General features: G+C 39.3%; 1 protein-coding gene across 1 annotated transcript in view; it reads right to left on the bottom strand.

The window, feature by feature from the left end:
• The window catches only part of LOC134507471 (dual 3',5'-cyclic-AMP and -GMP phosphodiesterase 11A), a 104046-nt gene extending 86103 nt beyond the window's left edge, over window positions 1-17943 (bottom strand). The window contains exons 1-6 of the mRNA XM_063318131.1: window positions 17857-17943; window positions 15254-15394; window positions 7705-7769; window positions 3864-4002; window positions 2037-2112; window positions 1200-1267 (exon numbers count right to left, since the gene is read on the bottom strand). Coding sequence (XP_063174201.1) covers window positions 1200-1267; window positions 2037-2112; window positions 3864-4002; window positions 7705-7769; window positions 15254-15394; window positions 17857-17943 — 576 coding nt within the window. The remainder of the gene's footprint in view (window positions 1-1199; window positions 1268-2036; window positions 2113-3863; window positions 4003-7704; window positions 7770-15253; window positions 15395-17856) is intronic.
• Window positions 17944-23215: the final 5272 nt, after the last annotated feature.

Below are 23215 nucleotides of genomic sequence, written 5' to 3'. Positions count from 1 at the left end.
GTATTCTTTGCATTTACTCTCACCAATTCTCACTCTTTGGTGTACCTCTCACCAACAGCAGTCAGGGCCGCAACTGGGGGGGGAGGGCAAGCAGGGCATGTGCCCTGGGCACCGCGCTGGGGGGGTGCCAAAATGAGCGCGGGGGGCGCCGAAATGGGCGCAGAATCCATGTTTGCCCCGGGTGACACAGACCCTAGTTGCGGGCCTGACAGCAGTCAAATCCAGAATGGCTCCCTCAGTTCCCTCCATGCCCCTAAAGGGCTAAACCAAGCTCAGTCTCTCAGATCATCCAAGACAAATCCCTGCTGATATACTGGCTCATGCTGGAAAATTCAAACAGAATTTTGAATTGCAGAAGGTAAGGCAACATTCCAATTGCAAGAAGCAAGACAAAATTCTGGAACTTCACAGACCACTCGAAGACTGCTCGAAAAAGACACATTTTATTCTGTATTTGAAACAAACATTAAAAAGAGGTATGTTTTGTTCTGAGCATGAATGTTTTCCACAGTGTTGGCTATTGTTAATCATTATCTGGGCCACTCTTTTTTTGAGCACTTGAGAAAAAGACATTTGTTTTCCCAACCTAGTTGGACATGATAGAAAAAGAAAATGGAGCTGGAATAATGAAGAGTAGAATTGAAGAATTATCTCTTGCTCAAAATCTGCAAGTGAACATTGAATAATTCTTAAAATTTAATTCTTTAATAAGCAATTTAATTTGAGGTACTGTAAAAATCTATAAAACATTATCACAAAACACGGAATTTCTATTATAAAGCAGATATAAGCAATGACAAGATTATGCTGCAGATTGTATGCAAATACTGATGGAATTATTTCATTATCAGTGCTTAATATGCAAACATAATTATTTATTTTTTAAACCAAAGATGTTTGCTTATTTGGAAGAGCAAAATTTGGTGTGTTTTCAAAATAGCAGATTCAATCTTTCGCTTTAGTTTTATTATTCAGTAGTCTATTTGATCATCCCTCATATGAATGATGAAGCAGACATACAGCACCACAGGTTCTAAAGATATCTGCCACCACTAATAAAGTGAAAACCAGGTAATTCAAGAAGAATCTATTAAATCTTTTTATTTGCAACACATGTTTCAGGAAGATGTCATGGATAGAAATATATACGCTGCATTCCATCCTAAGTAATTAAACTGCATTAATTTGACATGTCTTACCTCAAAGAGTCGCTGATCAGCATCATCAAAAGGTTTTCCATCAAGTCTATTCAGCACTTGAGCAACCCCTTTACAAAGAATTAGCAAACACAGCTGATTTTATATTTTAAAGAAAGGTTGAGTATTTACAATGATAAACATAGATGCATGAATAAATTAGCAAAGAAGAAATGCCACAAAACAAGAACTCGTAATTCAAAAACCACAATGCATCATTATTTATATTATAAATTATAAACGCTATTATACCAATAGCATCTGATACTGGATTACTAATATATTCATCAAAGCTCTAATTCAGCTAAATGAAACAACACAAAATACTAGCTTTTTTCCTACCATGCTGGCTGAATTAGATTTAGCTCTGCGTGTCAAACTTTGTGCCAACCTATAATGCAAATATTCTATGTGTATCTCATTTTTTTAAGATAATACACTTTGTGAAACAGTTCATTATAATTAATTTGCAAAAGAAGCAATCTGTCATTTGCCAATCTTCTTTTCTTCCTAATCCTCCCTTTACCTGCTGGAGCAGTACTTGACACTTCAGAAATAGGCTTTTGCTTATTTTTGCAAGCAGAATTTTATTTATTTTTAGTATATTACTACTACCATTACTACTACTAATAATAACAACAATAAATAAAAAACAACCAATAGTAAAGTTTTATCATAATTCTAGCTTGTTTCAACAACGTCAGTATAAACTTAATTTGCAAATCTACAACAGAACACAGTTACTTATTTTTACTGCATTATTAATTTACAGTGAATTCTATTCATACTGAATTAACACTTTATTCTAAGTATTTATACTAAGTATTCTTAGTATCTTACCAATTATTTGATGACTGTTATTCCATATAGGTACACAGAGTACAGATCTTATATGAAAGCCAGACATCTGATCTACCTAGGACATCAAAAACAAAATCTTTATCAGCTATCATAATTTATGGTTTAGTCTTAATCCAAAAGTTATACCATCATTCCATTAGATATTTGAAAAAAGTGCTAGACTGAAACGATAACACAATTACATCATTATCAGAAAAAATGATATGTATCTACACATCTTAATTGAAGGGATCTCAATCTGAAAATAATGTGAAGGCCTTGCTGTTCTGAAAAGCTGTTCTGCTTAGACTTTGCTGATCCTACATTTAATTGTTTTGTATTTTTACAGTCTTTGCTATTTTTTATCATTTTAAACAATAATTTACAGTATATGGAATTAAACACGTGATTTTTACTGTGCTGTTAATCAAGTACTTGATGGAACAGTTACTAACAAATGTTACAAATAAGCTTCCAAAAATGCATAAAGACATTTCAGAAGTAAAATATATCATAAATTTACTTGCAATTCAAATGTAGAGCAGGAAAGGAACAGAGAAACAAAATCTGATGGCAAATACAAGTTCTTAGCTTACTTTTATTTTAATAAGATACATTATTTTTATTAATAAAGAAAATTTTTCAATAATTATTTTTCCTAAAACTTGACTTTGGAGATTAAATATCAATAACAATAGGATCAAGAATTAATTATTGCTTCTTCTGCCTCATAAAAAAGTTCTTTTTTCTCCAAATAAGACAGCATTTTTATTAATGCACTCTTTAAGTAAATGTGAAACAAAAATTAATCAGCTGCATTACATATTACTTAGAAGAGCGTATGAGAAATCGCAACTCTACATTCAGTAGGAATATTATATGCTTTATTTCAGTATGCCTTTCAGCAGGGAATATTGCCTTGGCATTAATGATACTTTCTGAAAAACTGAATAAATTACCTCCAGCAGTTTTCCCTGTAAATTGGTTCTGAGCATTTATTTCAAACATATGGGATAAAAAAAAATCTTATTATGAAGGCTTTTAGAGACATTCCTTGATAGACTTCCAACAAACAGAAGACTTTGTAAAAAATTCACTTTCACTGTTTTGGCTTTGTGCATGGATTGAACTGCTGTGAATTCTCACCTAATTCTGCACCTGGCCCCAACTCTCAAAAAGATTCAAAGAAAATTATTTTAGAGCTCTGCAATAGGACATCATTGAAGTCAATGGCAGACATGGAAGTTTTGAATAAGGTAAAGGAGACAAGAACACCATAACTGTAGGGAATGTTGGTAGTTGCAGCATCTACTGTTAAAGTCAGTTGTGATCTGATATTCCTAAGGAAGTACTGAAGGCTAAGAAACTGTGAAATGGAGCAAAAATTCACAGACTGATTTGATTTAACCAGGCAATTATTTGGATACAAGATTCCAATACTTACTCTAGGAATGACTAAATCAAATAGAGAAAGGGTTAATTCAGAAGGCAAGTTTTCCAGGGTGGTGGGGGTGTGGGAGGTCAAAAAGTCAAGATGGCAGTCATGACCATGCAATTGAAGGCCCTCCCACATGTGTGTGTGACTTCAATACATGCACATAAGGGATGTGGCTTCAAACACGAGGTCACAGCCACTATCTTGACTTTTTGACACACCATGTGGATGCTGCTGTAAATCTTGTATTTTCTTCCAAGTTTGTGATCTGTTGATAAAATGAACATTCAGCTAATACTATATTTGATAAACACGATTAGTTATTAAAAAGCTCTCCAAGATTTTGAATATCAAAACAATAGGGGTACTTATATGGGTGGAATATGTCTTACTTCTGCATCAAAGCGAGGATCTTGATAAACATCACTGTTATTCACGGGAAGGCCGGTGGAAGCTACAAGTTCAGCAATACTATTATTTACTAGCCAGTCTGAATAAGATGCTGATGGTTTCTCCAAACTGCCTTTGGAACTATTAAAAAGAGCAGGGGAAGAAAAGAATGTAGTCACTCTTGCGTGAAGGCCCACTTTAATTTTTATAGGAAATATCTTTTTGTATCAGGGTTACCGTTAAAAATTCAGAGCAACTTAATTACGTTTAGATAACAACAAACAGGCAGATAACTTGTACTTATTTGCTCCCACTATAGATATCTGTACATAACTGGGATAAATTGTCGGGGTGACACTGGAATATGATTTGCATTTTCCATTAGTTATTCCTTTTACTCTATTTTGTTACACCTGGTCTTATTATTATTCTGTAAGGCCTAATGGCTAATCAATCAATAAGAATAAGAATAATAACAATGACAACAATAACAATATCTGTACAGAAAGAAAGACTATAATAAAGTTAGCCAGAATGGATCCTTGCAGCAGCCAAGATAACAGCAGGCAGATCTAACCATACTGCTACTACTGATAAGGTTTACTGAAATGAAATCTGCTTCAGATTTTATCTTTGGCCTGATCTAGAACAGGGTTTTTCAGGCTGAGTTTCGCTGAACCCCAGGGTTCCCCAAGAACCTGATATGGTTCCATGAGAGACTTGGGGTTGTGTGGGGGGGAAGGATTCTCTCAAATGCAGCCAATTTTCTATCACTAGAGCTTTGCCTCTTGATCAGAAGTTCCTGGATTTTTCTTTTCAATGAACAAGTTGTGGTATGAAAAAAAAAAAAATTGAAACGCCTGATCTAATCCATAACCTTCCAGCACCCAGAAAGGACAGCCATAAAAATTCCTATACAGATGCCCATCTTTTGCAGCCCTTAAGTGTCAAGGACTACCACACAAGGTGAATATTCTACCTCCATAACTCAGTACCCTTGAATCAGTCACATATCTCTGGCTATAAAAGAAATTGAACCTTGAATTCTTAATGCTCTGGTTCTTTGGCTATGTCTGAAGATGAGTTTTCTTTCATCCCTCTCACTTCTACTACTCTTGAATGCACAGTCTTCTAGAGTCCACAGGCATCTGTTTTCTGCCTGCCACTTATTCCAACTTGCAGCTCATATTTCTTCCAGCAAGCCTAGAAATGAACCCTTGAATGACTTATATGAAACCCAGTATTCAAGCAACATTTGCAAGTGTTGAATGGTAAACACATTTCCCCAGCAACGTTGATTTGTCACCATGAAGAGAAGATGCTGTACATTCCAAAAGCAATCTATCCTTTTGGAGCAGGGGGAGAAGCACTTGCATTTTTTTTTTTGCTTCTCTTTAATCTTTTATTTCTCTTTTTGCTATTATTTACCTTGCCTACATATAACGGCATCTGGAGTGTTCTTAAGTACTGACTCAGATAAGCTGTTGTATCTTGGATCCAGCTAATAAAAGCTTACTTTCTTATCTTATCTCCCCCTTACTCTTGTTTTCTTTAAATTGTTTTCTCTCTTGGTATCACCTTTTTATTTATCTCACTGAAAAACACTACTGATCTCACAGTTCCACAGAGGCAAAGATCGTAACAGACACATAATAGTTAGAAGACATTATTCCTGATAATGTTTATTCTAATGTTAGTTGTTTACTTTTCTTTCATTTCTCATATTGTTTATTCATTGTTTTATTACAAAATATTAACAAAGAACTGATAGATGAAGGGTTCCCCCCTCCTTGGAATAATAATAGGGCTGGTATTCTTTCTATAACCCTTTATTTTTATTTAAACTGACTGCAGCTTTAGAACTTACTAATCAAAGAAACTTATCTCCATGTTTATCATGCTGCAGTAGTGAGATGTCAGGACTGAGGGTACACTTTTACAGCAGTGCAGCAGATGTGGAGTTGAAAGCAAGGATGGCAGTGAATATAACATTTACAGGTAAGGGTAAGGCGGGACCTGATTTTCTGGCATTGTCTGATGATGAAATTCATGGAAGCCAATCTTACAGCTGGGTTCCAGGGTAGTAAGCTTTTGGTTGGGCAGATCAGAAGGAGCAAATTCAACTGTAAACCAAGCAAGTATGAAGCCCTGGGTCAATTCCCAGTCAGACTTACTAGATCTGAGATGCTTTCTTTGTGGAATTTGGCTTTTCATTTAAATACACAATGCCCCATCAATAAACTCCAGATCATAATCTAAACCGTCTTTTGCCTTTCAAATAAAGAACTTAAATATCTATACTTGAATAAAAATATTACTGAAAACAAAACCTAGTCTCAAAAATAACATAAAAGATGTATCTTAGAGCTTTCTCTAGTCACCTCTTCCCTCTACCTTGAAACTTTCCCTCCCTCCTTCACAATCTCTAAATAAAGGAAAGAATAACTAGGAGCAAAACACATTATGTTCTGTGGTTCCACTTCCAGGACCTGTTAAACAGGACTCAGAATTCGTTTTTTCAACAACTTGCCTTCCATGATTGATAGCCCCACATAACACACTCAAGGATTACTGCATATTACTAAAAGACTGGAAAAATGACATGAATGCTGAATGTTTCCTATGCAAATGATGCAAGAAAGATTATGGTAACTGAAGCCAGAAGAGTTCAAATACAGTATGAGTCTAGGTAGAACTGAACTGGAATCTCTACTAGGAAAAAAACTGAGGGAAACAGAAACAGCTACATGGAAAAAAGTGTGATTAGGGGAAAGATTACGTGGTCAAGGCGAATTTTCCAGGTTCAACACTAGTTTGCAGAGAGGATAATGTTTTTGTTATGTTAGACTGAATGGCAGTCAGCATAGTTCTCAGCTTATATTCTGAGAACAGTATCTATGTCAGATTTATTTCTGGACTTTTATTTCTATGTGAAAGTTGGAAGCAAATGCACATTCTAAATATCCTTAAGAATTATATAAGCCAAGCTAGATACTACAACAATATCACAATTTTCCCAAGTTTCAATGAACCCCTAGATCTGTGCCTTTTGTTTTATGCTAAACATACCTTTATTTCTTTCCACTGCTGTTGTCAAATATACTGTGTATATGATACAGAGATCTTATATAAACATGGCAAACTAATTAAGTATTTAAAAATCTGACTTTATTTTTTAAGGCAGTGATTCAATTAGTACTCGTACATTCAAGGCACTCCCGTGTTGAAGCCGCTGGAGTGGGGTGGCAGGAGATAAGAAACAGCCCAAAGTTTTAAACTATCGTAATAATATTTTCACCGCTAAAAATCAAATAAAAATAAGCCATAAAAATGAATAAAAGTTGGCTGGAAGAAAGAAGGTTTCATTGCTCTTCAATAATCACATCAATCAACCTATCAATACTGTGAAAGCATCTTCAATTTGTTGAAGCTAAGCAAGCATGGTTCTGGTTAATAAACTGGATGAAGTGCATAGGGAATGCCCATGGCAGAAACAAGCTTAATCAAATCTTTTAGATCACTAATTATACTAAAATAACATTCCATGTAATAATGTCACAGTTGTGCAACTGTTTCACACATAACAGAAATGCAACCAATTATACCATCTGGGGAAGAATAATATTTTCTCTTCTACAACATACCAGTTGTAGATGCAGAAAAATTATGTCAGCTGGGTGTAGCAAATGAAAAATTGTACAATTAACTAAATAAAAAGACTTCTAATTTGGATTTCTAGAATGAAGGTGAACTTGAAATAGATTTTCACAGACAAAATTTTGTCCTATAATCTAGATTTATTCCTAAAAAGGCTAATTATAATACAAAAGAATAAAATCTAACCTATTTTCTGTATCAGCAATGCACTTTGGAGACATCAGTTCAAAGGATTTGGTAAATTTCACCTCCTGTCGATGGTTAAAAAAGGTATAAATGTCATACATTGCAAATTTATTATATAACATTAGAAAAATACACAATCACATTATAAAAGATAAACACAAAGTACCCTATCTATACTTAAAGCATAAAGCACATTCTTTTAACCCTGTTTAAATCAAGAATTAATTGAATCCTTATATACTGTGAAATTATTGTTGTTGTTTATTCGTTTAGTCACTTCCGACTCTTCGTGATTTCATGGACCAGCCCAGACCAGAGCTTCCTGTCAGTCAACACCCCCAGCTCCCCCAGGGACGAGTCCGTCACCTCTAGAATATCATCCATCCATCTTGCCCTTGGTCGGCCCCTCTTCCTTTTGCCCTCCACTCTACCTAGCATCAGCATCTTCTCCAGGGTGTCCTGTCTTCTCATTATGTGGCCAAAGTATTTCAGTTTTGCCTTTAATATCATTCCCTCAAGTGAGCAGTCTGGCTTTATTTCCTGGAGGATGGACTGGTTGGATCTTCTTGCAGTCCAAGGCACTGTCTTGAGTGTTCTTGTCTTTTTGTCTTTTGAACACCTCCATATAATGTGAATAATGAAACATTTTCATAATATTTTCCTTTAAAAAAGTATTTTAAAATATTCTTTCTGTATCTGTTCTGTTACACCTATACACTCCTTTTCTTCAACTGTAGCACTTAAAAGAGCACATATGAAATTCCCAGGCAGCATCCTATTCCTTCAGTCACAACCAGATCTAAACTTAGCCTAACTTTAGCAAGCTTACTCTGCCCTGTGCTTTCCAACTATTCCCTAGAACAACTTGAGAATCTATGATCTTAATGGGGAAATTCCTTACAATCACTGACACAATATATGATCAATACCCGAGCTCTTATCCTAAGTGCCCACAGGGGGAAGTAAGTGACAAAGCATGTTTTGACATCACAATGCAAACCCCATGACTTACATGTCTGTATCAGATAACGCAAGCATTAAAAAGTAGGATTTTCATCATGATGTTACTGCACATGTATTGTATAATCCTTCCTTTATCACCATGGTTGCTGCAGACACCTATGGCTTTTATAGCAGTATTTAATTAGGAACTGTGATGTTAGTTTGGAGTACCGAGTAAACATTGGAGCTAGATGGGGCTGCCCTTGAAAATCACTCAGAAGCTTCAACTAGTCCAGAAAGCAGCAGTGCAGGTAGTTATGGGCATGCCTCAATATGTCCATGCGACACCCCTGCTTCGCAAGCTGCACTGGTTGCCAGTTTGCTCTAGGTACAATTTCAAAGTGCTGGTTATGACCTATAAAGCCTTACATTGCATAGCGCCTAGTTATTGGAGGGACTGCCTGTCTCCCATGGTGTCTGCCTGGCCGATTTGAGCCGACAGTATTAGTGCACTGCACGTTGCATCAATTAGGCAATGTGTAATGGTTGCCTATTCTAAAACACCATCAGACTCATGAGTGTGAATTCAAAGATATCTGATTTATTAAAGAATAGTATACAGGATCACAGAGAAAGCTGAGAATGATGAAAGCGCACCAAATTCAAACTAAAAACCCTCGGTGCAAATGAAATCCCTCCCCATGTAGAATCTTCTCAAGTTCACAATCCCAGGTGCTCCTAACGGTTTCTGATGGTCTGTGGGAAAAGTCTTTGAGCAGAGAAGATAACTGAAACACATTCCATTGTACTGATTTCACATACAGAGTTTGGTACAAGGTCTCACAGAAGCTCCCTTCCAAACAGAAACGCGCGTCAGCGCCATGGCATGTGAAACGTTATGATGTATAAACTACACTGAATCAGTGAACATGTCATACTGCCCCCCCAAAACGAAGAATACATTAAGCAGCAGGCTTCAAAGAATAAGCAAGGTGGAAACGGTGAACTAAATCAGGAGCGTTAACATGGTGGGCAGACACCCATTCAGGACAAGGAAAGTGTTTTCATTGGACCAGGTACTGCAGGGTGCCTCGAAACTTGCAAGAATCAATGATGTCCTTGACTTCAAAGTGTTGTTGGCCGTCAATCATAACTGGAGCAGGAGGAGGAGGTTGAGGGTGCCAACGCGGCGAGTGGTGCACAGGCTTAAGCAAGCTGCAATGGAAAACAGGGTGCAAGTGCTTCAAATTGTGAGGCAGTTCCAATTTAACAGTAACTGGATTGACAAGATGAACAACAGGAAAAGGACCAATGAATTTGGGAGCAAGTTTTTTAGAGGGTTGAGGTGATTTGATAAATTTAGTAGATAGATACACCTGATCCCCAACTTTGAAGTCGTGTTGACGATGCTTATTGGCTTGAGACTTGTAAGCAGCCTGGGCATCAGCCAAATCTTGTTGAATTACTGGCCAGGAATCAGACAGTTTAACAGCCCAGTCAGATGCAGAACATGTTTGGGAAGGAGGCTGTGTCAGTTCAAGGATGGGAACAAAGCCGTGACCAGAAACCACACGAAAAGGGGTTTGTCCAGTACTTTGATGCACAGCATTGTTGTAAGCAACTTCAGCAAAAGGTAACAACTCCACCCAATCATCTTGATGGTAGTTAATGTATGCTCTAAGAAACTGTTGAAGAGTGGAATTTAAAATCTCCGTAAGAACAGTCAGTCTGAGGATGGGACGATGTGGACAGTGCTTGTTTACTGCCAATTAATTTTAAAAATGATTTCCAAAATTGGGAAGTAAACTGTGTGCCGCGGTCAGAGATTAAACGGGAGGGGCTACCGTGGAGGTGGTAGATGTGGAGAAAGAGGCGCACTAATTGTGGGGCTGACGGGATGGATGCACATGGAATGAAATGAGCTTGTTTAGAGAAAAAATCCTTTACAACCCAAATGACAGTTTTCTTCTGACTGGGAGGTAGGTCCACAACGAAATCCATAGAAATCTCATCCCAGGGGCTGGATGGGCTGGCCACTGGCTGTAGAAGACCCTGTGGTTTCCCCCCTTTTCGTTTTGACATGGCACAAACAGGATAGGAAGCAACATAGTCTTTTACATCATGTCTTAAGGTTGGCCACCAAAATTGACGGCGAACCAAATGCAAGGTTTTGACAAAACCAAAGTGTCCAGTAAGTTTATCATCATGGGAAGGCTGCAAAACATCAGCTCTTAAAGTTTCAGACGGTGTTCCACCCATGCCAGACTGTTTTCAAAAGAAACCTTGTCTCTATTAGCTAGCAACCAAGTGTCAGATTTCAGTGCCTGGAGAAAGTCCTTCTGTAACTGACAAGGAACTTGCACTTTCCGCTTCCCAGACTGGGCTGGGGGCAGGGTTGCCTGCGCACGGGTCTGGCTCCGAGTGACAGCAACCAAGCCCAGTTGTGGTTCAGTGAGAACAGTCCCAACCACATCTGCCACCTGGTCAAGGTCCTGAGGTAAATGTGACAAAGCATTGGCCAGAAAGTTTTTCTTTCCCGGAATAAATTTTAACTGGAAGTTAAAGCGACTGAAAAACTGAGCCCAGCGAATCTGTTTAGGGCTGAGACGTTGTGGGGTGCGGAGGGCTTCTAAATTCCTGTGATTGGTCCAAACCTCAAAAGGGCATTTAGCGCTTTCAAGGAGATGGCGCCAGGTTTCTAAAGCTGCTTTTACAGCAAACACCTCCTTTTCCCAAACATGCCAACGGCATTCTGTTTCAGAAAATTTCCTGGATAGATAAGCGCAGGATTTTAAGCAATTTTCTGAATCCCTTGTAACAAAATAGCCCCAATAGAGGAGTCAGAAGCATCACCTTGGACCACAAAAGGGCGCTCAGGATCAGGGTGCTGTAGAATAGGTTCAGCAGTGGAAAGGGTTTTTAATTTCTCAAATGCTACCTGGCATTCAGGCGTCCAATTCAGCACTGCCCCAGGGTTTTTTTTACTTTGCGTGTCTCCCCCAAGCCCTTGGTACGGAGTAAATCAGTGAGGGGCAGAGCAATCTCAGCAAACCCCTGGATAAATTGCCAATAGTAATTACTGAACCCTAGGAAACTTTGTAATTGCCTCCGGGTGCGGGGACATTCCCAACTTAGAATCGCCTGAATTTTTGCAGGGTCCATTTCTATACCCCGGTCAGACACTTGATAGCCCAGATAGTCAAGTTGGGTTTTGTAAAACTCACATTTGGAAAGTTTGGCATAGAGTCTGGCATCCCTAAGCTTGCGTAACACCTGTCTGAGGAGGCGTTTGTGTTCCTCCTCGGTTTCAGTGTAAATGAGAACATCATCTAAATAAACCAGGACCCTTTTAAACAAATGATCATGTAATACTTCATTAATCAATTGCATGAAGACTCTGGGTGCCCCTGCTAACCCAAAAGGGAGGACTTTGTACTGAAAAGACCCTAGTGGGCAATTAAAAGCAGTTTTCCACTCATCCCCAGCTTTTACGCAAATGCGGAAATAGGCTTCGCGAAGATCGAGCTTGGAGAAAATCTTGCCCTTTGACAAATGAGCTAACATGTCCTTCATGAGGGACAGAGGGTACTTGTTGACAATAGAGATGGAATTTAACCCTCGATAGTCCATACAAAGTTGAAGCCTGCCATCTTTCTTTTCCTGGAATAACACAGGAGCCCCAACTGGGGAATTAGCAAGTTCAATAAACCCTCTTGACAGATTTTTGTCAATGAAGTCCCGTAATGCCTCGAGCTCCTTCTGAGTCATTGGATAGATTTTTGGCTTGGGCAATTGAGCATTGGGGACCAACTCTATTGCACAGTCAGTTTTCCAGTGGGGGGGGGGGTAACTGTTCTGCTTCCATCTCCCCAAATACGTCTGCAAATTCTTGGTATTGAGCAGGCAAGCCTTCTAAATGTGGCAAGTCAGGGCACAGCATGGCGATTGCTGCCCTTCCAACCGCACGTGCAACTATCTCCGCTGTAGGAGCTTGGTAAAATCCATCTTTAAAAGTCACAGTTCTGTGTTCCCAGTTTATATAGGGGCTTTGATAGGTTAACCAGGGGATCCCCAGGATTACCAAGGGATTGCCAACAGGTGCTACAATGAATTTCAAAGTCTCACGGTGGCTGCGCATTTGCATTTCCACAGTTCCAGTGAAATGGGTTGCCGCCCCCCCCCCCCCCGCTGTTGAACCATCCAACTGTGTGAAGATCAAAGGATGCTGGAGGGGGAAACTGGGCAGTTCCAAAGGAGCAACCAGATCAGGATGAATTAAACACCTTGAACACCCAGAGTCAACTAAAGCCCATACCTCTGTAGTTTTTGTGCGGGAACCCAATTTCACTTTTACTGCTAAAGTGGGACAGTCAGCACTCACCATAGCATCTTCACGCCCATCCTCTTCCACCTGCCTGCTGGCGCCCTTCATGGCAGGTGGCTGGCATTTCCCGCCGGCTCCTTAGAGTCATCTTCAGCCTCTCCTGAGAAGTAGATTACTTCTTCAGTGTTGGCTGTCCCTTTGGCTGCTGTCATTTGCCGCGAGGGGGGGGGCGATTTGGCCGGCGGCTTCCCCACTCGATCTCCAGCCTTGGCTTTTGGGCAATCAGCTGCTCAATGGCCCTCCCTTCCGCATCAGAGGCACTGACCCCTCACATACCACCGATCTCTCTCCTCATCCCAGGCTCTATAGCTTGGCCAGGCAGCAGTCGCAGCACTTCGGGGTCCTCTCATGGTGGCGAGTGGTTTCTCAGGTTTTCTAGTTTGCATGAAGGTATGCTGAGTATGCTCAGCCTTTCCTGCCAGACAGATCCAGTCATACAATGACTGGGGGTCATCTCTACACAACGCCCAACACAGGACGTCCCGGTTGAGTCCCTCTTTAAAACGCTCTATTAGAGTGGACTCAGACCAGTCAGTGATTTTCCCAGCCAGAGCTTTAAACTCTAGGGCATAATCAGCTACTGACATTTGGCCCTGGGTAAGATCCTTCAGCGCCTTCTTAGCTCTTGCCTTGGCCAGAAGGTCTTCAAAATGCAGCTTTAACGCCCACATGAAATCATCGAAATAATCAAGTGTAGGGGAGTCAGCATCACTTAATTGAACATACCAGTCAGCCGCTCGACCCTTCAACTTGGTGGCAATGGCAGTTATTTTAGCCTCTTCGGAAGGGAAGCATGCCCCAAACTGCCTCATAGAACTTTTAGCATTAGTTAAAAAGAAAGATAACTTTGTTGGATCCCCATCAAATTTGACAGAAAAGTCTCTCACTCCGCCTCCGTTTGGAGTGGAACCAGCAGGCACTTGAGTGGTTGGGCCCCAGGTTACAGTAGCTTTCCCTTTTCGGGGTGGGGACACTGATGACCGGGCCCTGCGGGGTGGAGATTCATCCTGGAGCCGTCTCCGGCCCTGCTCCACCGGTGGTCTGGATGGGAGGATGGGGGATGGTTGTGGGAAGCTGGGATCTCCTCTGCGCCTCCCCTGCCCCTCCAGTGACAAAGACAGGTTTCTCAACTTGTACTCCATCGATTCTATTTTGGCTTCCACCACTCTTAGTCTCTCAGGGGTTCGAGAGTCCCCTCTCCTTCACGTGCCCGGTTTCCTCTCAGTTGACACTGTAGTAGATTCTTTGTCTGGGGTTAGCGGGAACCAATACTTCCAGGACATCCCTGACGTCCCTGGTTGGGGTTCCCCCACTTCATCCAAGGTGATCAACTCTGCGAGCAATTCGCTGGGTGCTTTGGCTCTTCCCCATTGTCAGATTCCTCTGCATCAGAATTGGAACTTGATTCATCCATTGACAGGTCTGGGGATTCTGAAGGTTCTGGGGTGAAATTCAGTTCTCCGCTCTTGACCGTCGACTTGGGCACCAAGCTAGCCGTCTCCTCGAGTCCCCCGGTTGTGGATTTTGACTCAGCCATCGTTAACTATTTTCCCTCACAAGAGACTGATCTTGGTAGGAGCTAACGGTACAACTTTGGGGATTCTCAGCGTTATGTAATGGTTGCCTATTCTAAAACACCATCAGACTCATGAGTGTGAATTCAAAGATACCTGATTTATTAAAGAATAGTATACAGGATCACAGAGAAAGCTGAGAATGATGAAAGTGTGCCAAATTCAAACTAAAAACCCTCGGTGCAAATGAAATCCCTCCCCCCGTAGAATCTTCTCAAGTTCACAATCCCAGGTGCTCCTAACGGTTTCTGATGGTCTGCGGGAAAAGTCCTTGAGCAGAGAAGATAACTGAAACACATTCCATTGTACTGATTTCACATACAGAGTTTGGTACAAGGTCTCACAGAAGCTCCCTTCCAAACAGAAACGCGCGTCAGCGCCATGGCGTGTGAAACGTTACGATGTATAAACTACATTGCATCAGTGAACATGACATAATGTCATCAGGACTCAGGAAGCACAATTTCTCTGTCGCAGTGCCTGCCATGAAGTTCCCTCTGAGATCTGGATGGCTCCCACCCTGTTGGCTTTCCAAAGGCCTATAAAGACCTGGCTTTTCTCTGAATTATTCTATCTCTTAGTTAAATACATACAAACAACATGACAGTTACATAAAATACATTTTCCAGAATCTGAAATATCCACTTACTGGTGATTCAATGTCTTCAACAAGCAAAACCAAGCAACGCTCACACTTGAGTAGAGTCTGGGCTCGATGCATAATTTTTTTCACAATTTTCTCCAAGTCTGTCTGTTCTTCAAAGAGATCATTAACCACCTCCAGCAAGGCCTTCATACATGGGATGGAAATCGATCACAATTGGTTTCCAAAAGTAATGAATAAATGATTGTGTAATGTTTCAAAAAAGAGCTGTAAAAAGAACCAGTTACTAACACTCTGAGATACCATTTAAGCTACTTGTAAATTAAAATTAGATGCATAGCCAGTAAAAGATAACTGTGCATACAACATATAAATATGGAATGTTCTCAGTCTGGTTTTCCTAGAAGAGGCTTGAATATGTTTCAACTATGCACTTTGATTAAACTATTTCTGACTGGGGAATGTTCCATATTAGCTTTCTGTAAGAACTAGCAAAGATATTTTGACATACCTTAATGACTCCAGGAAAATAATAATAAAAACAATAATCTAGCCCAAAGTTCACAGAATAAGTTTACACCGACCAAATTTGGTATAAACCTGTGTGACACTGAATGAAATCATTCTTTTTTCTTTCATGGCAATTTGAAAGCTAGAGGTGCAAAACATTAATTAATCTCACTGCTACATAGCTTCAGATTCTAACATCTAATTTACGTGTTTCACAAGGCAAATTATAACATAACAGATTAATTCTCAGTGGCAGTCTACTAAATTTTTGAGATAAACTAGATATAAAGTGATCTTGAAAAGTATTAGTAGAGAACAAGAAAAATGCCCAGAGCAGCTTTTCTGAATGTTTCAGAGTAATTATGTCACAAAAGAAAAAAGAATCTTTTCTCAAACAGAATTATAGCCTTGGTAATTATGGTGGCTAAGCTGAATAGATTTCAGGCAGCCAATACCATGCATTTTACATGGGATTTATTTTTGTTAAGAGTGCTGTAGCCTTAAACAAGGAATATGCAAACATGACACAACACAGTGTGAATACAGAACAGTGTACTGATGTCGATTCCAGCTCTTATTCAAACTGCACTAATTAAGGTAGAAGTGGGCAATCACTAGCTGAAGAACTGCAGATATTTTTACAGAAAGATGGTGAAATCACTCAGAGTGAGCTTTTTGAATTGTATTTAGTTTATATTAAAATTTCCAGGACCAAGTCCAAAAAAAGGGGTGAAAATAATTTGTATGTCTTTTCATGAAAGCTGTATAGATAAGGACTAATAATCAAGGCTTCTTTCAGAATCTCCTGCATTTTGGTATCCTTGCACACATTATCCACAGGGATCCAAGTCTGGCAAGCTGAAAGAAAAGAGCAGAAGAAAAATGCTATCGCTTCTTCACATTTAGGGATGTTTTGAGTGATTTGTTTTTTGACGTTCCCCCATTATGGGAATCTTGATAGGAATTATTCTCACAGTCTAACAAAATCTCAGGTTATTTTAGTGTTCCAAAAGGAAAGCAGGGCTTCCAGGATATATGCATTGAGCTCCTAAAACAGATGGAGGAAATGAGAATTGGATTTGCACAGTGCCAGTCCTAAATGCAGGGCATATATTGGCCCATTGGGGATAATGCTCCTAATATTACTATTGTGGAATTTTTTCCTGTAATTTTTTATCTTTTTAGAAACAAAAAAAAAAGAAGCAGTGGAAAAAAAAAGATTAGGCAAGTTGAACATGAGTATGACTGAACCCACATAAATTTCACGAATGAGGCACAGCAAAGCAAATGCATGAAGAAAGCTTACTTTAGAAGGCCCTGTCTATTGCCCCCCCCCCCTATTCTCCCTGCTTCCCACTGTGCTCACAAATATCACCCATCTGGTAGAGAGACAGGGGAAATCAAAAAGCTGAAATGTCAAAAAAGTAAGACCAGAAATGTTCTTTCTGCTACAGCCAATTTCTTAAGAGCAGAGGACAGCTCTTTGCATGGAGTGTGTACTGTGTTCCCACAGGTTATGCACTTTAAAATCTTGATAAAATTTTATCAGTTGCTATTTAGTTTAAATGTACCAGCAGAGTAGAAATAGAAATGAATTACTGTAAATACTAGCATATTAAAATGTAAGGAAGATACAAATGTCATTTGAATACAAGGGGAAGAATGAGAAAACAGAAAACATATATTCTACAGTCCTCTTCATATTTACAAACAGCAACTTTCACAATTCAGTGGAGCTTATTCCCAGGAAAGTGTGTACATAGATGCCAACTCATTATTGATGCAGCAACATTTGTTTTCAGGATTATGCGGTTGCAGCAGAAATCTCCCTGCGGCAACCACACAGTCTTGAAAAATAATGTGGCTGCTTTAATGAGCTGCACACAGGTGCTACATTTGTGCTCCTGTATGTTTCAGAGCACCTTTTTCCAAATGAATTTAAAGTACTGCACGACACTGTTTCACTGGATAAAAATAAAAATGGCAATATTAAAATATAAATACAAATTAGCAATAATATCAATTAAGTTTATTTTTGCTGAAACTATAAAGTACCGTAACTATGCAAATCGTCACTTGATCTTTTACATCACATGGTAAAATATGAAATAATATTAGTGATAGTTATTCTGACTTACTCTGCTTCTATCGTACTCCTTCCTGGAAGCAGCAAACAATTGAGCATTGGATATGGCAATACCACAGAAGGGAAGGTACATTTCCATCACCTAGCACACAGAAAGACAAGCCCATCAAATGCTCTTTGTGAAATTACATGTGTACCTGCAATCTCATTTTCACAAAAGATATTGTCAGAGTATCAGGTAGAGGCTGATATCACCAAACATTCTTTGAGTTCTCTGCACAGTGAAAATTAGAGTTCCTGGATAGAGGACCCCCTGCTCCAACTCACTGCTACAAACCGTGGAGGGAGAATAGGGCTCAGCTCTGTCTGTACCCAATTTAGTGGGCTGCAATTCAACTCCTCAGATGTTTCCTAAGGGATGTTTCTGAATTATGACAATGGTTCCCCAGGACAACATTGTCATGGTAAGAACCTTTCTCCTAAAATGCATAATCTTTTATTGTAAACAGCCCAGAGTCCCTCCTTGGGGGGGAGATGGGCGGTGATAAAATTTGATAGATAGATAATCTTATGCTAGGCTGAGAACCCTGGCTGCCTCCCAGAACCTAGGCAATAGGGGGGAAAAAAACCAACCCTGGCAAGAGAGCCAGTTTGGTGTAGAGGTGAAGGTGCTGGCATGAAACCAGGAGACGGTGAGTTCTAGACCTCTCTTAGGCACGAAAGCCGCTGGGTGACTTTGGGCCAGTCACTCTCCCTCAGCCCTACCCACCTCACAGAGTGGTTGTTGTTGTGGGGAAAATAGGAGGCAGGGGTTTTAGCTATGTTTGCCACTTTGACTTACAGTATATACTGTATATAAGAAAGGTGAGTTAAAAATATAATAATCATAATCGTAACCTCTTTTAATAAAAGATTAAGCCACTGTGCTCCACAACAGCACCTCAGAAGGGATTGTAACTGATCCAAGAGAAGAGCACTGGGGCAGCTTTCCCACATTTAGTGGGAAATTAAATTGAAGAGTTTTTTAAAAGTTAAAAGAAAACCCCTTTCTCAGTGCAAACCAGATCAGAATGGATTTTTTTCTTTAATAAACATCAGCAAAGCAAAGCAAAACATATTGCTCAGCAGAAAACTGAGGTGTATGCTAAACTAATTCTATTCTAAAGAAAAGGAGTAATACTTGAAATCAAATTTCAGAATGTCTAGGAAAAAATAGGAAAGGAAAAAATCTTTTATGCTCCCTCAGGATTATACTGATGCACATGGAAGTTCATATATCCAGTCAAATATTCTTTGATTAAGGTACTAGTTTATCAAATAAATAAAAATCTCTAGGCAATTACTGTTGGAGTTTGCGCGGCATGTGCAGAGTGCTGGAAAGCGTTTGGCACGAGATATCAGAAAGAAGACACCAGGCATTTCAGCAAAAAGATTATATTCAGACAAAACATAGAACATAAACAGTTTTTCATCCAGATCTCTGGATGGGGTTCAAAAGCTTCTTAAATACAAAAGAGCATATTTACAAGTACACACACAGACGCAAGTGTGCTGAGCAGAAGGGTTGAAGAGAAGCTGCAAAGAGGAGAAGCAAGGGGCTGGCTCTGGCAGAGCTGGCTTATTTAAATGCAATCAAGCAAGGAAGTGGAGGACAGGTTTCAAACGACAGTTTTCCCATATAAGATCACTGGACACTTAAACCTTGTTGACCAAATGAGGCCTGACCTTTTGACTCTGCCAAACACTTAGGAAAATGATTTGTTACCACGGATACCTGGAATCTCTGTGACTTGCTCCTTGTAGCACAACAATGAAATACCCACAAATACTGTAGGATGCAATCAAATATACACTTACCTAGGAATAAGCCACATTAGAATCAAAGGAGCTTATTTCTGATGGAAGTACAGGTAGTCCTCGACTTACGACCATTCGTTTAGCGAATGTTCAAAGTTACGACAGCACTGAAAAAAGTAACTTACGACTGGTCCTTGTCACTTTGTAAGTAAGTATTTTGTAAGTAGAAAGGTATATTGAGTCTATCAGAGATTCTTTAAGCTTATCGGTAAAAGATATCACAGTCAAAGAAAGTATTGCCCCCTTCTTGGATGGATCCTTCCAAATAAGAAACATTTGGCAAACCTAAGCCACTGGAATCAGAAGAAACTTGAAAGAGCAGCAGCCTTTCTTTTTGATGCCTTCAGCAATCTTTTCTGAGCTGTTTTGCTATAGAGCAAGAAAGGGGTTTGGAAGAATACTAGCAGAAAGCCAATTTTCCTTCATAAATAAATTAACTCTATAACTAATTCACACTATGTGTTTAATCTGTCCAAATATGCATCTTCATGCCTACTCACAGTTATGTAATATCTTCCTAAAATTAATATAATGTACTTCCACTAAGCACCTGAATCCATAGCCTAAAAATCAGTTGCAATGTGGTTAGGTGTGAACACTCAACCAAATCACATTACTCTGTGGCACCTGTGCTGTGTGTGACTTGCAATGCTCAGAGCAAATCAAAATACAACAAACGTATTTCTCTAGGGAGATCCCTGTTTTGATTCCCAAACCACCAAGCTGATGGTTTAAACTGCAACTGTGAGTCTTAAACCCAAATCCACTAGCCCTAGATAAAGAAGAACATAGTAATCTTTTCTATATCTATTTCATCAGAGGTCTTGATTCATGCTATGTTAGCTACTGTATTATACCAGCTTGTGTTCTTCACTCAAATCTCTATCGTAACCTCAACCTCTCCTGCCAGAGATTTTATGGGACTGGAGGATACTCAGGAGAACCTTAGAAGAGAGCTGTAAGGAATGCAGAGATCATAATCCTTCTTGCACAAAAAGGTAGAACCACTGGAAGAGTCGTTTTGCAGGTATGCCAGGTTTGAATCAGTATGCTTAAGAAATTCTCTGGGATGTCTTAGATATAAAAATCTGCAAGCGGTTTACAATATTGGCTTGCACATAGGTTTGCCTCAAGACATTTTGAAAAGTTTTACAGTAGTGTGGAAGGAGACCATCTCACAAATTATCCTTAGTTCTGCCCTGTCTACAATTTAATGTAGTTTGGGGAAACAGCAATGAATTTATGGTGGGGGTTAAAATATTCTTGATTAACTTGTAGCTAACCTTCCATGGGCGGTGTGCTATTGGTGGCACATACAGATGTGTTTTAATACATAGCTCTAAATCAGTGTTTCTCAAACTTGGTAACTTTAAGATGTATGGACTTCAACTCCCAGCAAGCTAGCTGGGGAATGCTGGGAGTTGAAGTCCACACATCTTAAAGTTGCCAAGTTTGAGAAACACTTATCTAAATGCATGCAGAGGATTTATTAAGATTGGGTTTGTGCTTACTCATACATTTCCCCTAGTTTCTAGGTAAATATTCCACATGCACAGAGTCTGCCAGCCTATATACCCAACATGTGTGTGTGTATTTATGGCTCTTATATGGAATATGTATACAATCATGAAGTCTTTATGCATTTGAATGTACAAAGTCTGTGGAAATGGGAAGCTTGAACACATTATGGACTGTACTAGCAAATACAATTCAAATAACACATGCAGACATGCACACAAACACTCATTTCTATCTGAACAGTGTTAACAAAAAAAGGGTCTGCTAAGATCTGTCTTTCCAACGAACACCAGAGACAGAGAGAAAAAAATCTGTGGTACATTTCTAACTATTTTTCAGTGCTTAGCTTCTTTCTTCCAAGTAGAATCATATAAGATCTTCTGCAATGATTGAACATTCCACAATATTCCAGCAAAATCTATATGCCTGATTTTTTTTTCTCAGGACTGAACCTGATATGCAAAGGGAGCTTAACAATTCCCTCTGTGGTGTGCAAAATACAAAGCAGCGATTGTACAACATGCTAAACCCTTAAACAATGGAATGACAGCTGGATAGCCACAATGCTTGGAAGGAGGAACCAGCAGGTATAACTGCAGCACATTCATGTTAACCATTTACTTTTGTGTAGTGGCAGGACTGAGCCTGGAAGGTGAAACCCTCTCCTCCCAGAATTCCTCTGGGTATACAAACCTGGCCCTACCTTCCTGCCTTGGTGTAGCTACCCAATAGTTACTGCTGTCACCAGCTATCTTCTGGTGGGATGCTGCCTTTACTTTACTTCCTTCCCCCTAATTGTGGAGTGTAGCATAATTAGGCATCTCACAGCCAGTATACCTTACTGGCAGGTAAAAAAAAAAGCCAATAAAAAATTAATAAATTCTATACTATCACATCCTGAGCCTGTAGTATGAGTCATGTGATTATGGAAATCAGCTCTTCCCCTCCTTTGGGAGACAGAGCAATCTCACAAGTGATAAGTAGTTTTATTAAAAAGAAAAGAGAGAATATAAACATTTTTTAAAGCTTTAAATAGTTTACATATAAAACATTCACTGGCCAAGGTCATAAAAATATAAAGCTGCTCAAACACAGAAAGCTCCAGAAGGAACACACAAAGATTAGAAGAGGATATTAATCTGTTTTCTAGTTTAGAGGAAATTTGAAACAAAGAGACTCCAAGTTGCACAAAATATTCATAAGTACTGAGCTTGTATAGGTAAAATAAATATCAGAGACAATGAAGATTTTAATTAGTGTGCATACATCCAAGTAATTCACAAGTCCAGTTGCTATATCTGAGAGGCAAAGAATTGCTGCAGCAAACAGTTCCTACTTGCTTCTCCTGGATTTTTCCAGATTGTTGCAGAGTAAAACCTTAAATCGGAGGCTCAGGGGAGAGATGCTCCTTCTTTCCTTTTTTCCATATGCAAATTTTGGTTTGGAGTTTCCAGGAACAAAAAAACTTTTTCTCTGCAGGGAAGAATCTACACAGGTAATCTTCCTGTGTACATGTTCCCACCTAAGCCTTGGTCTAGGAAAAATGCATACTGTATTAGGTCTGTCTGAGCTGACAGCTTTGTGTCTAGCCTGACAGGTTGGCAGGATGCTGGAAGTGGGGGTACTAGTCTGCTCGTTCAGTACTTATAATTTAACACAAGAGTGCACTTTTTAAAAAATCTCATGTTGGGTCTGCACTCCAAAACACAGGTAGAGGAGGACAATGAAGTCCATGCAGCCACAACTAAAACTAAATTTGATTAATTGTCTTGAACCTTATTTCAATTAAATTACATCAAAGTGAATCAATTAATGTGATTATTATGTGTACATTTAATATTTTCCTATTCTGTCATACAAAAAGATAACAGTTGATTGGCAATTTTAACAAGGTGACATCTAAGGCTTAAGGGAAGTTTGAAGGTTGTGCTCATCTTGGTTAGATGTGTCAACACAGACAATCATCAAAATACAAATAGTTTCATTCAGTAGTTTCATAATGTTTTGTTGTTTATTCGTTTAGTCGCTTCCGACTC

Source organism: Candoia aspera, chromosome 1 (assembly GCF_035149785.1).
Source record: "Candoia aspera isolate rCanAsp1 chromosome 1, rCanAsp1.hap2, whole genome shotgun sequence".
Taxonomy (NCBI): domain Eukaryota; kingdom Metazoa; phylum Chordata; class Lepidosauria; order Squamata; family Boidae; genus Candoia; species Candoia aspera.
Note: the sequence above shows the minus strand (reverse complement) of the source record. Positions and strands in the feature narration are given on the sequence as shown.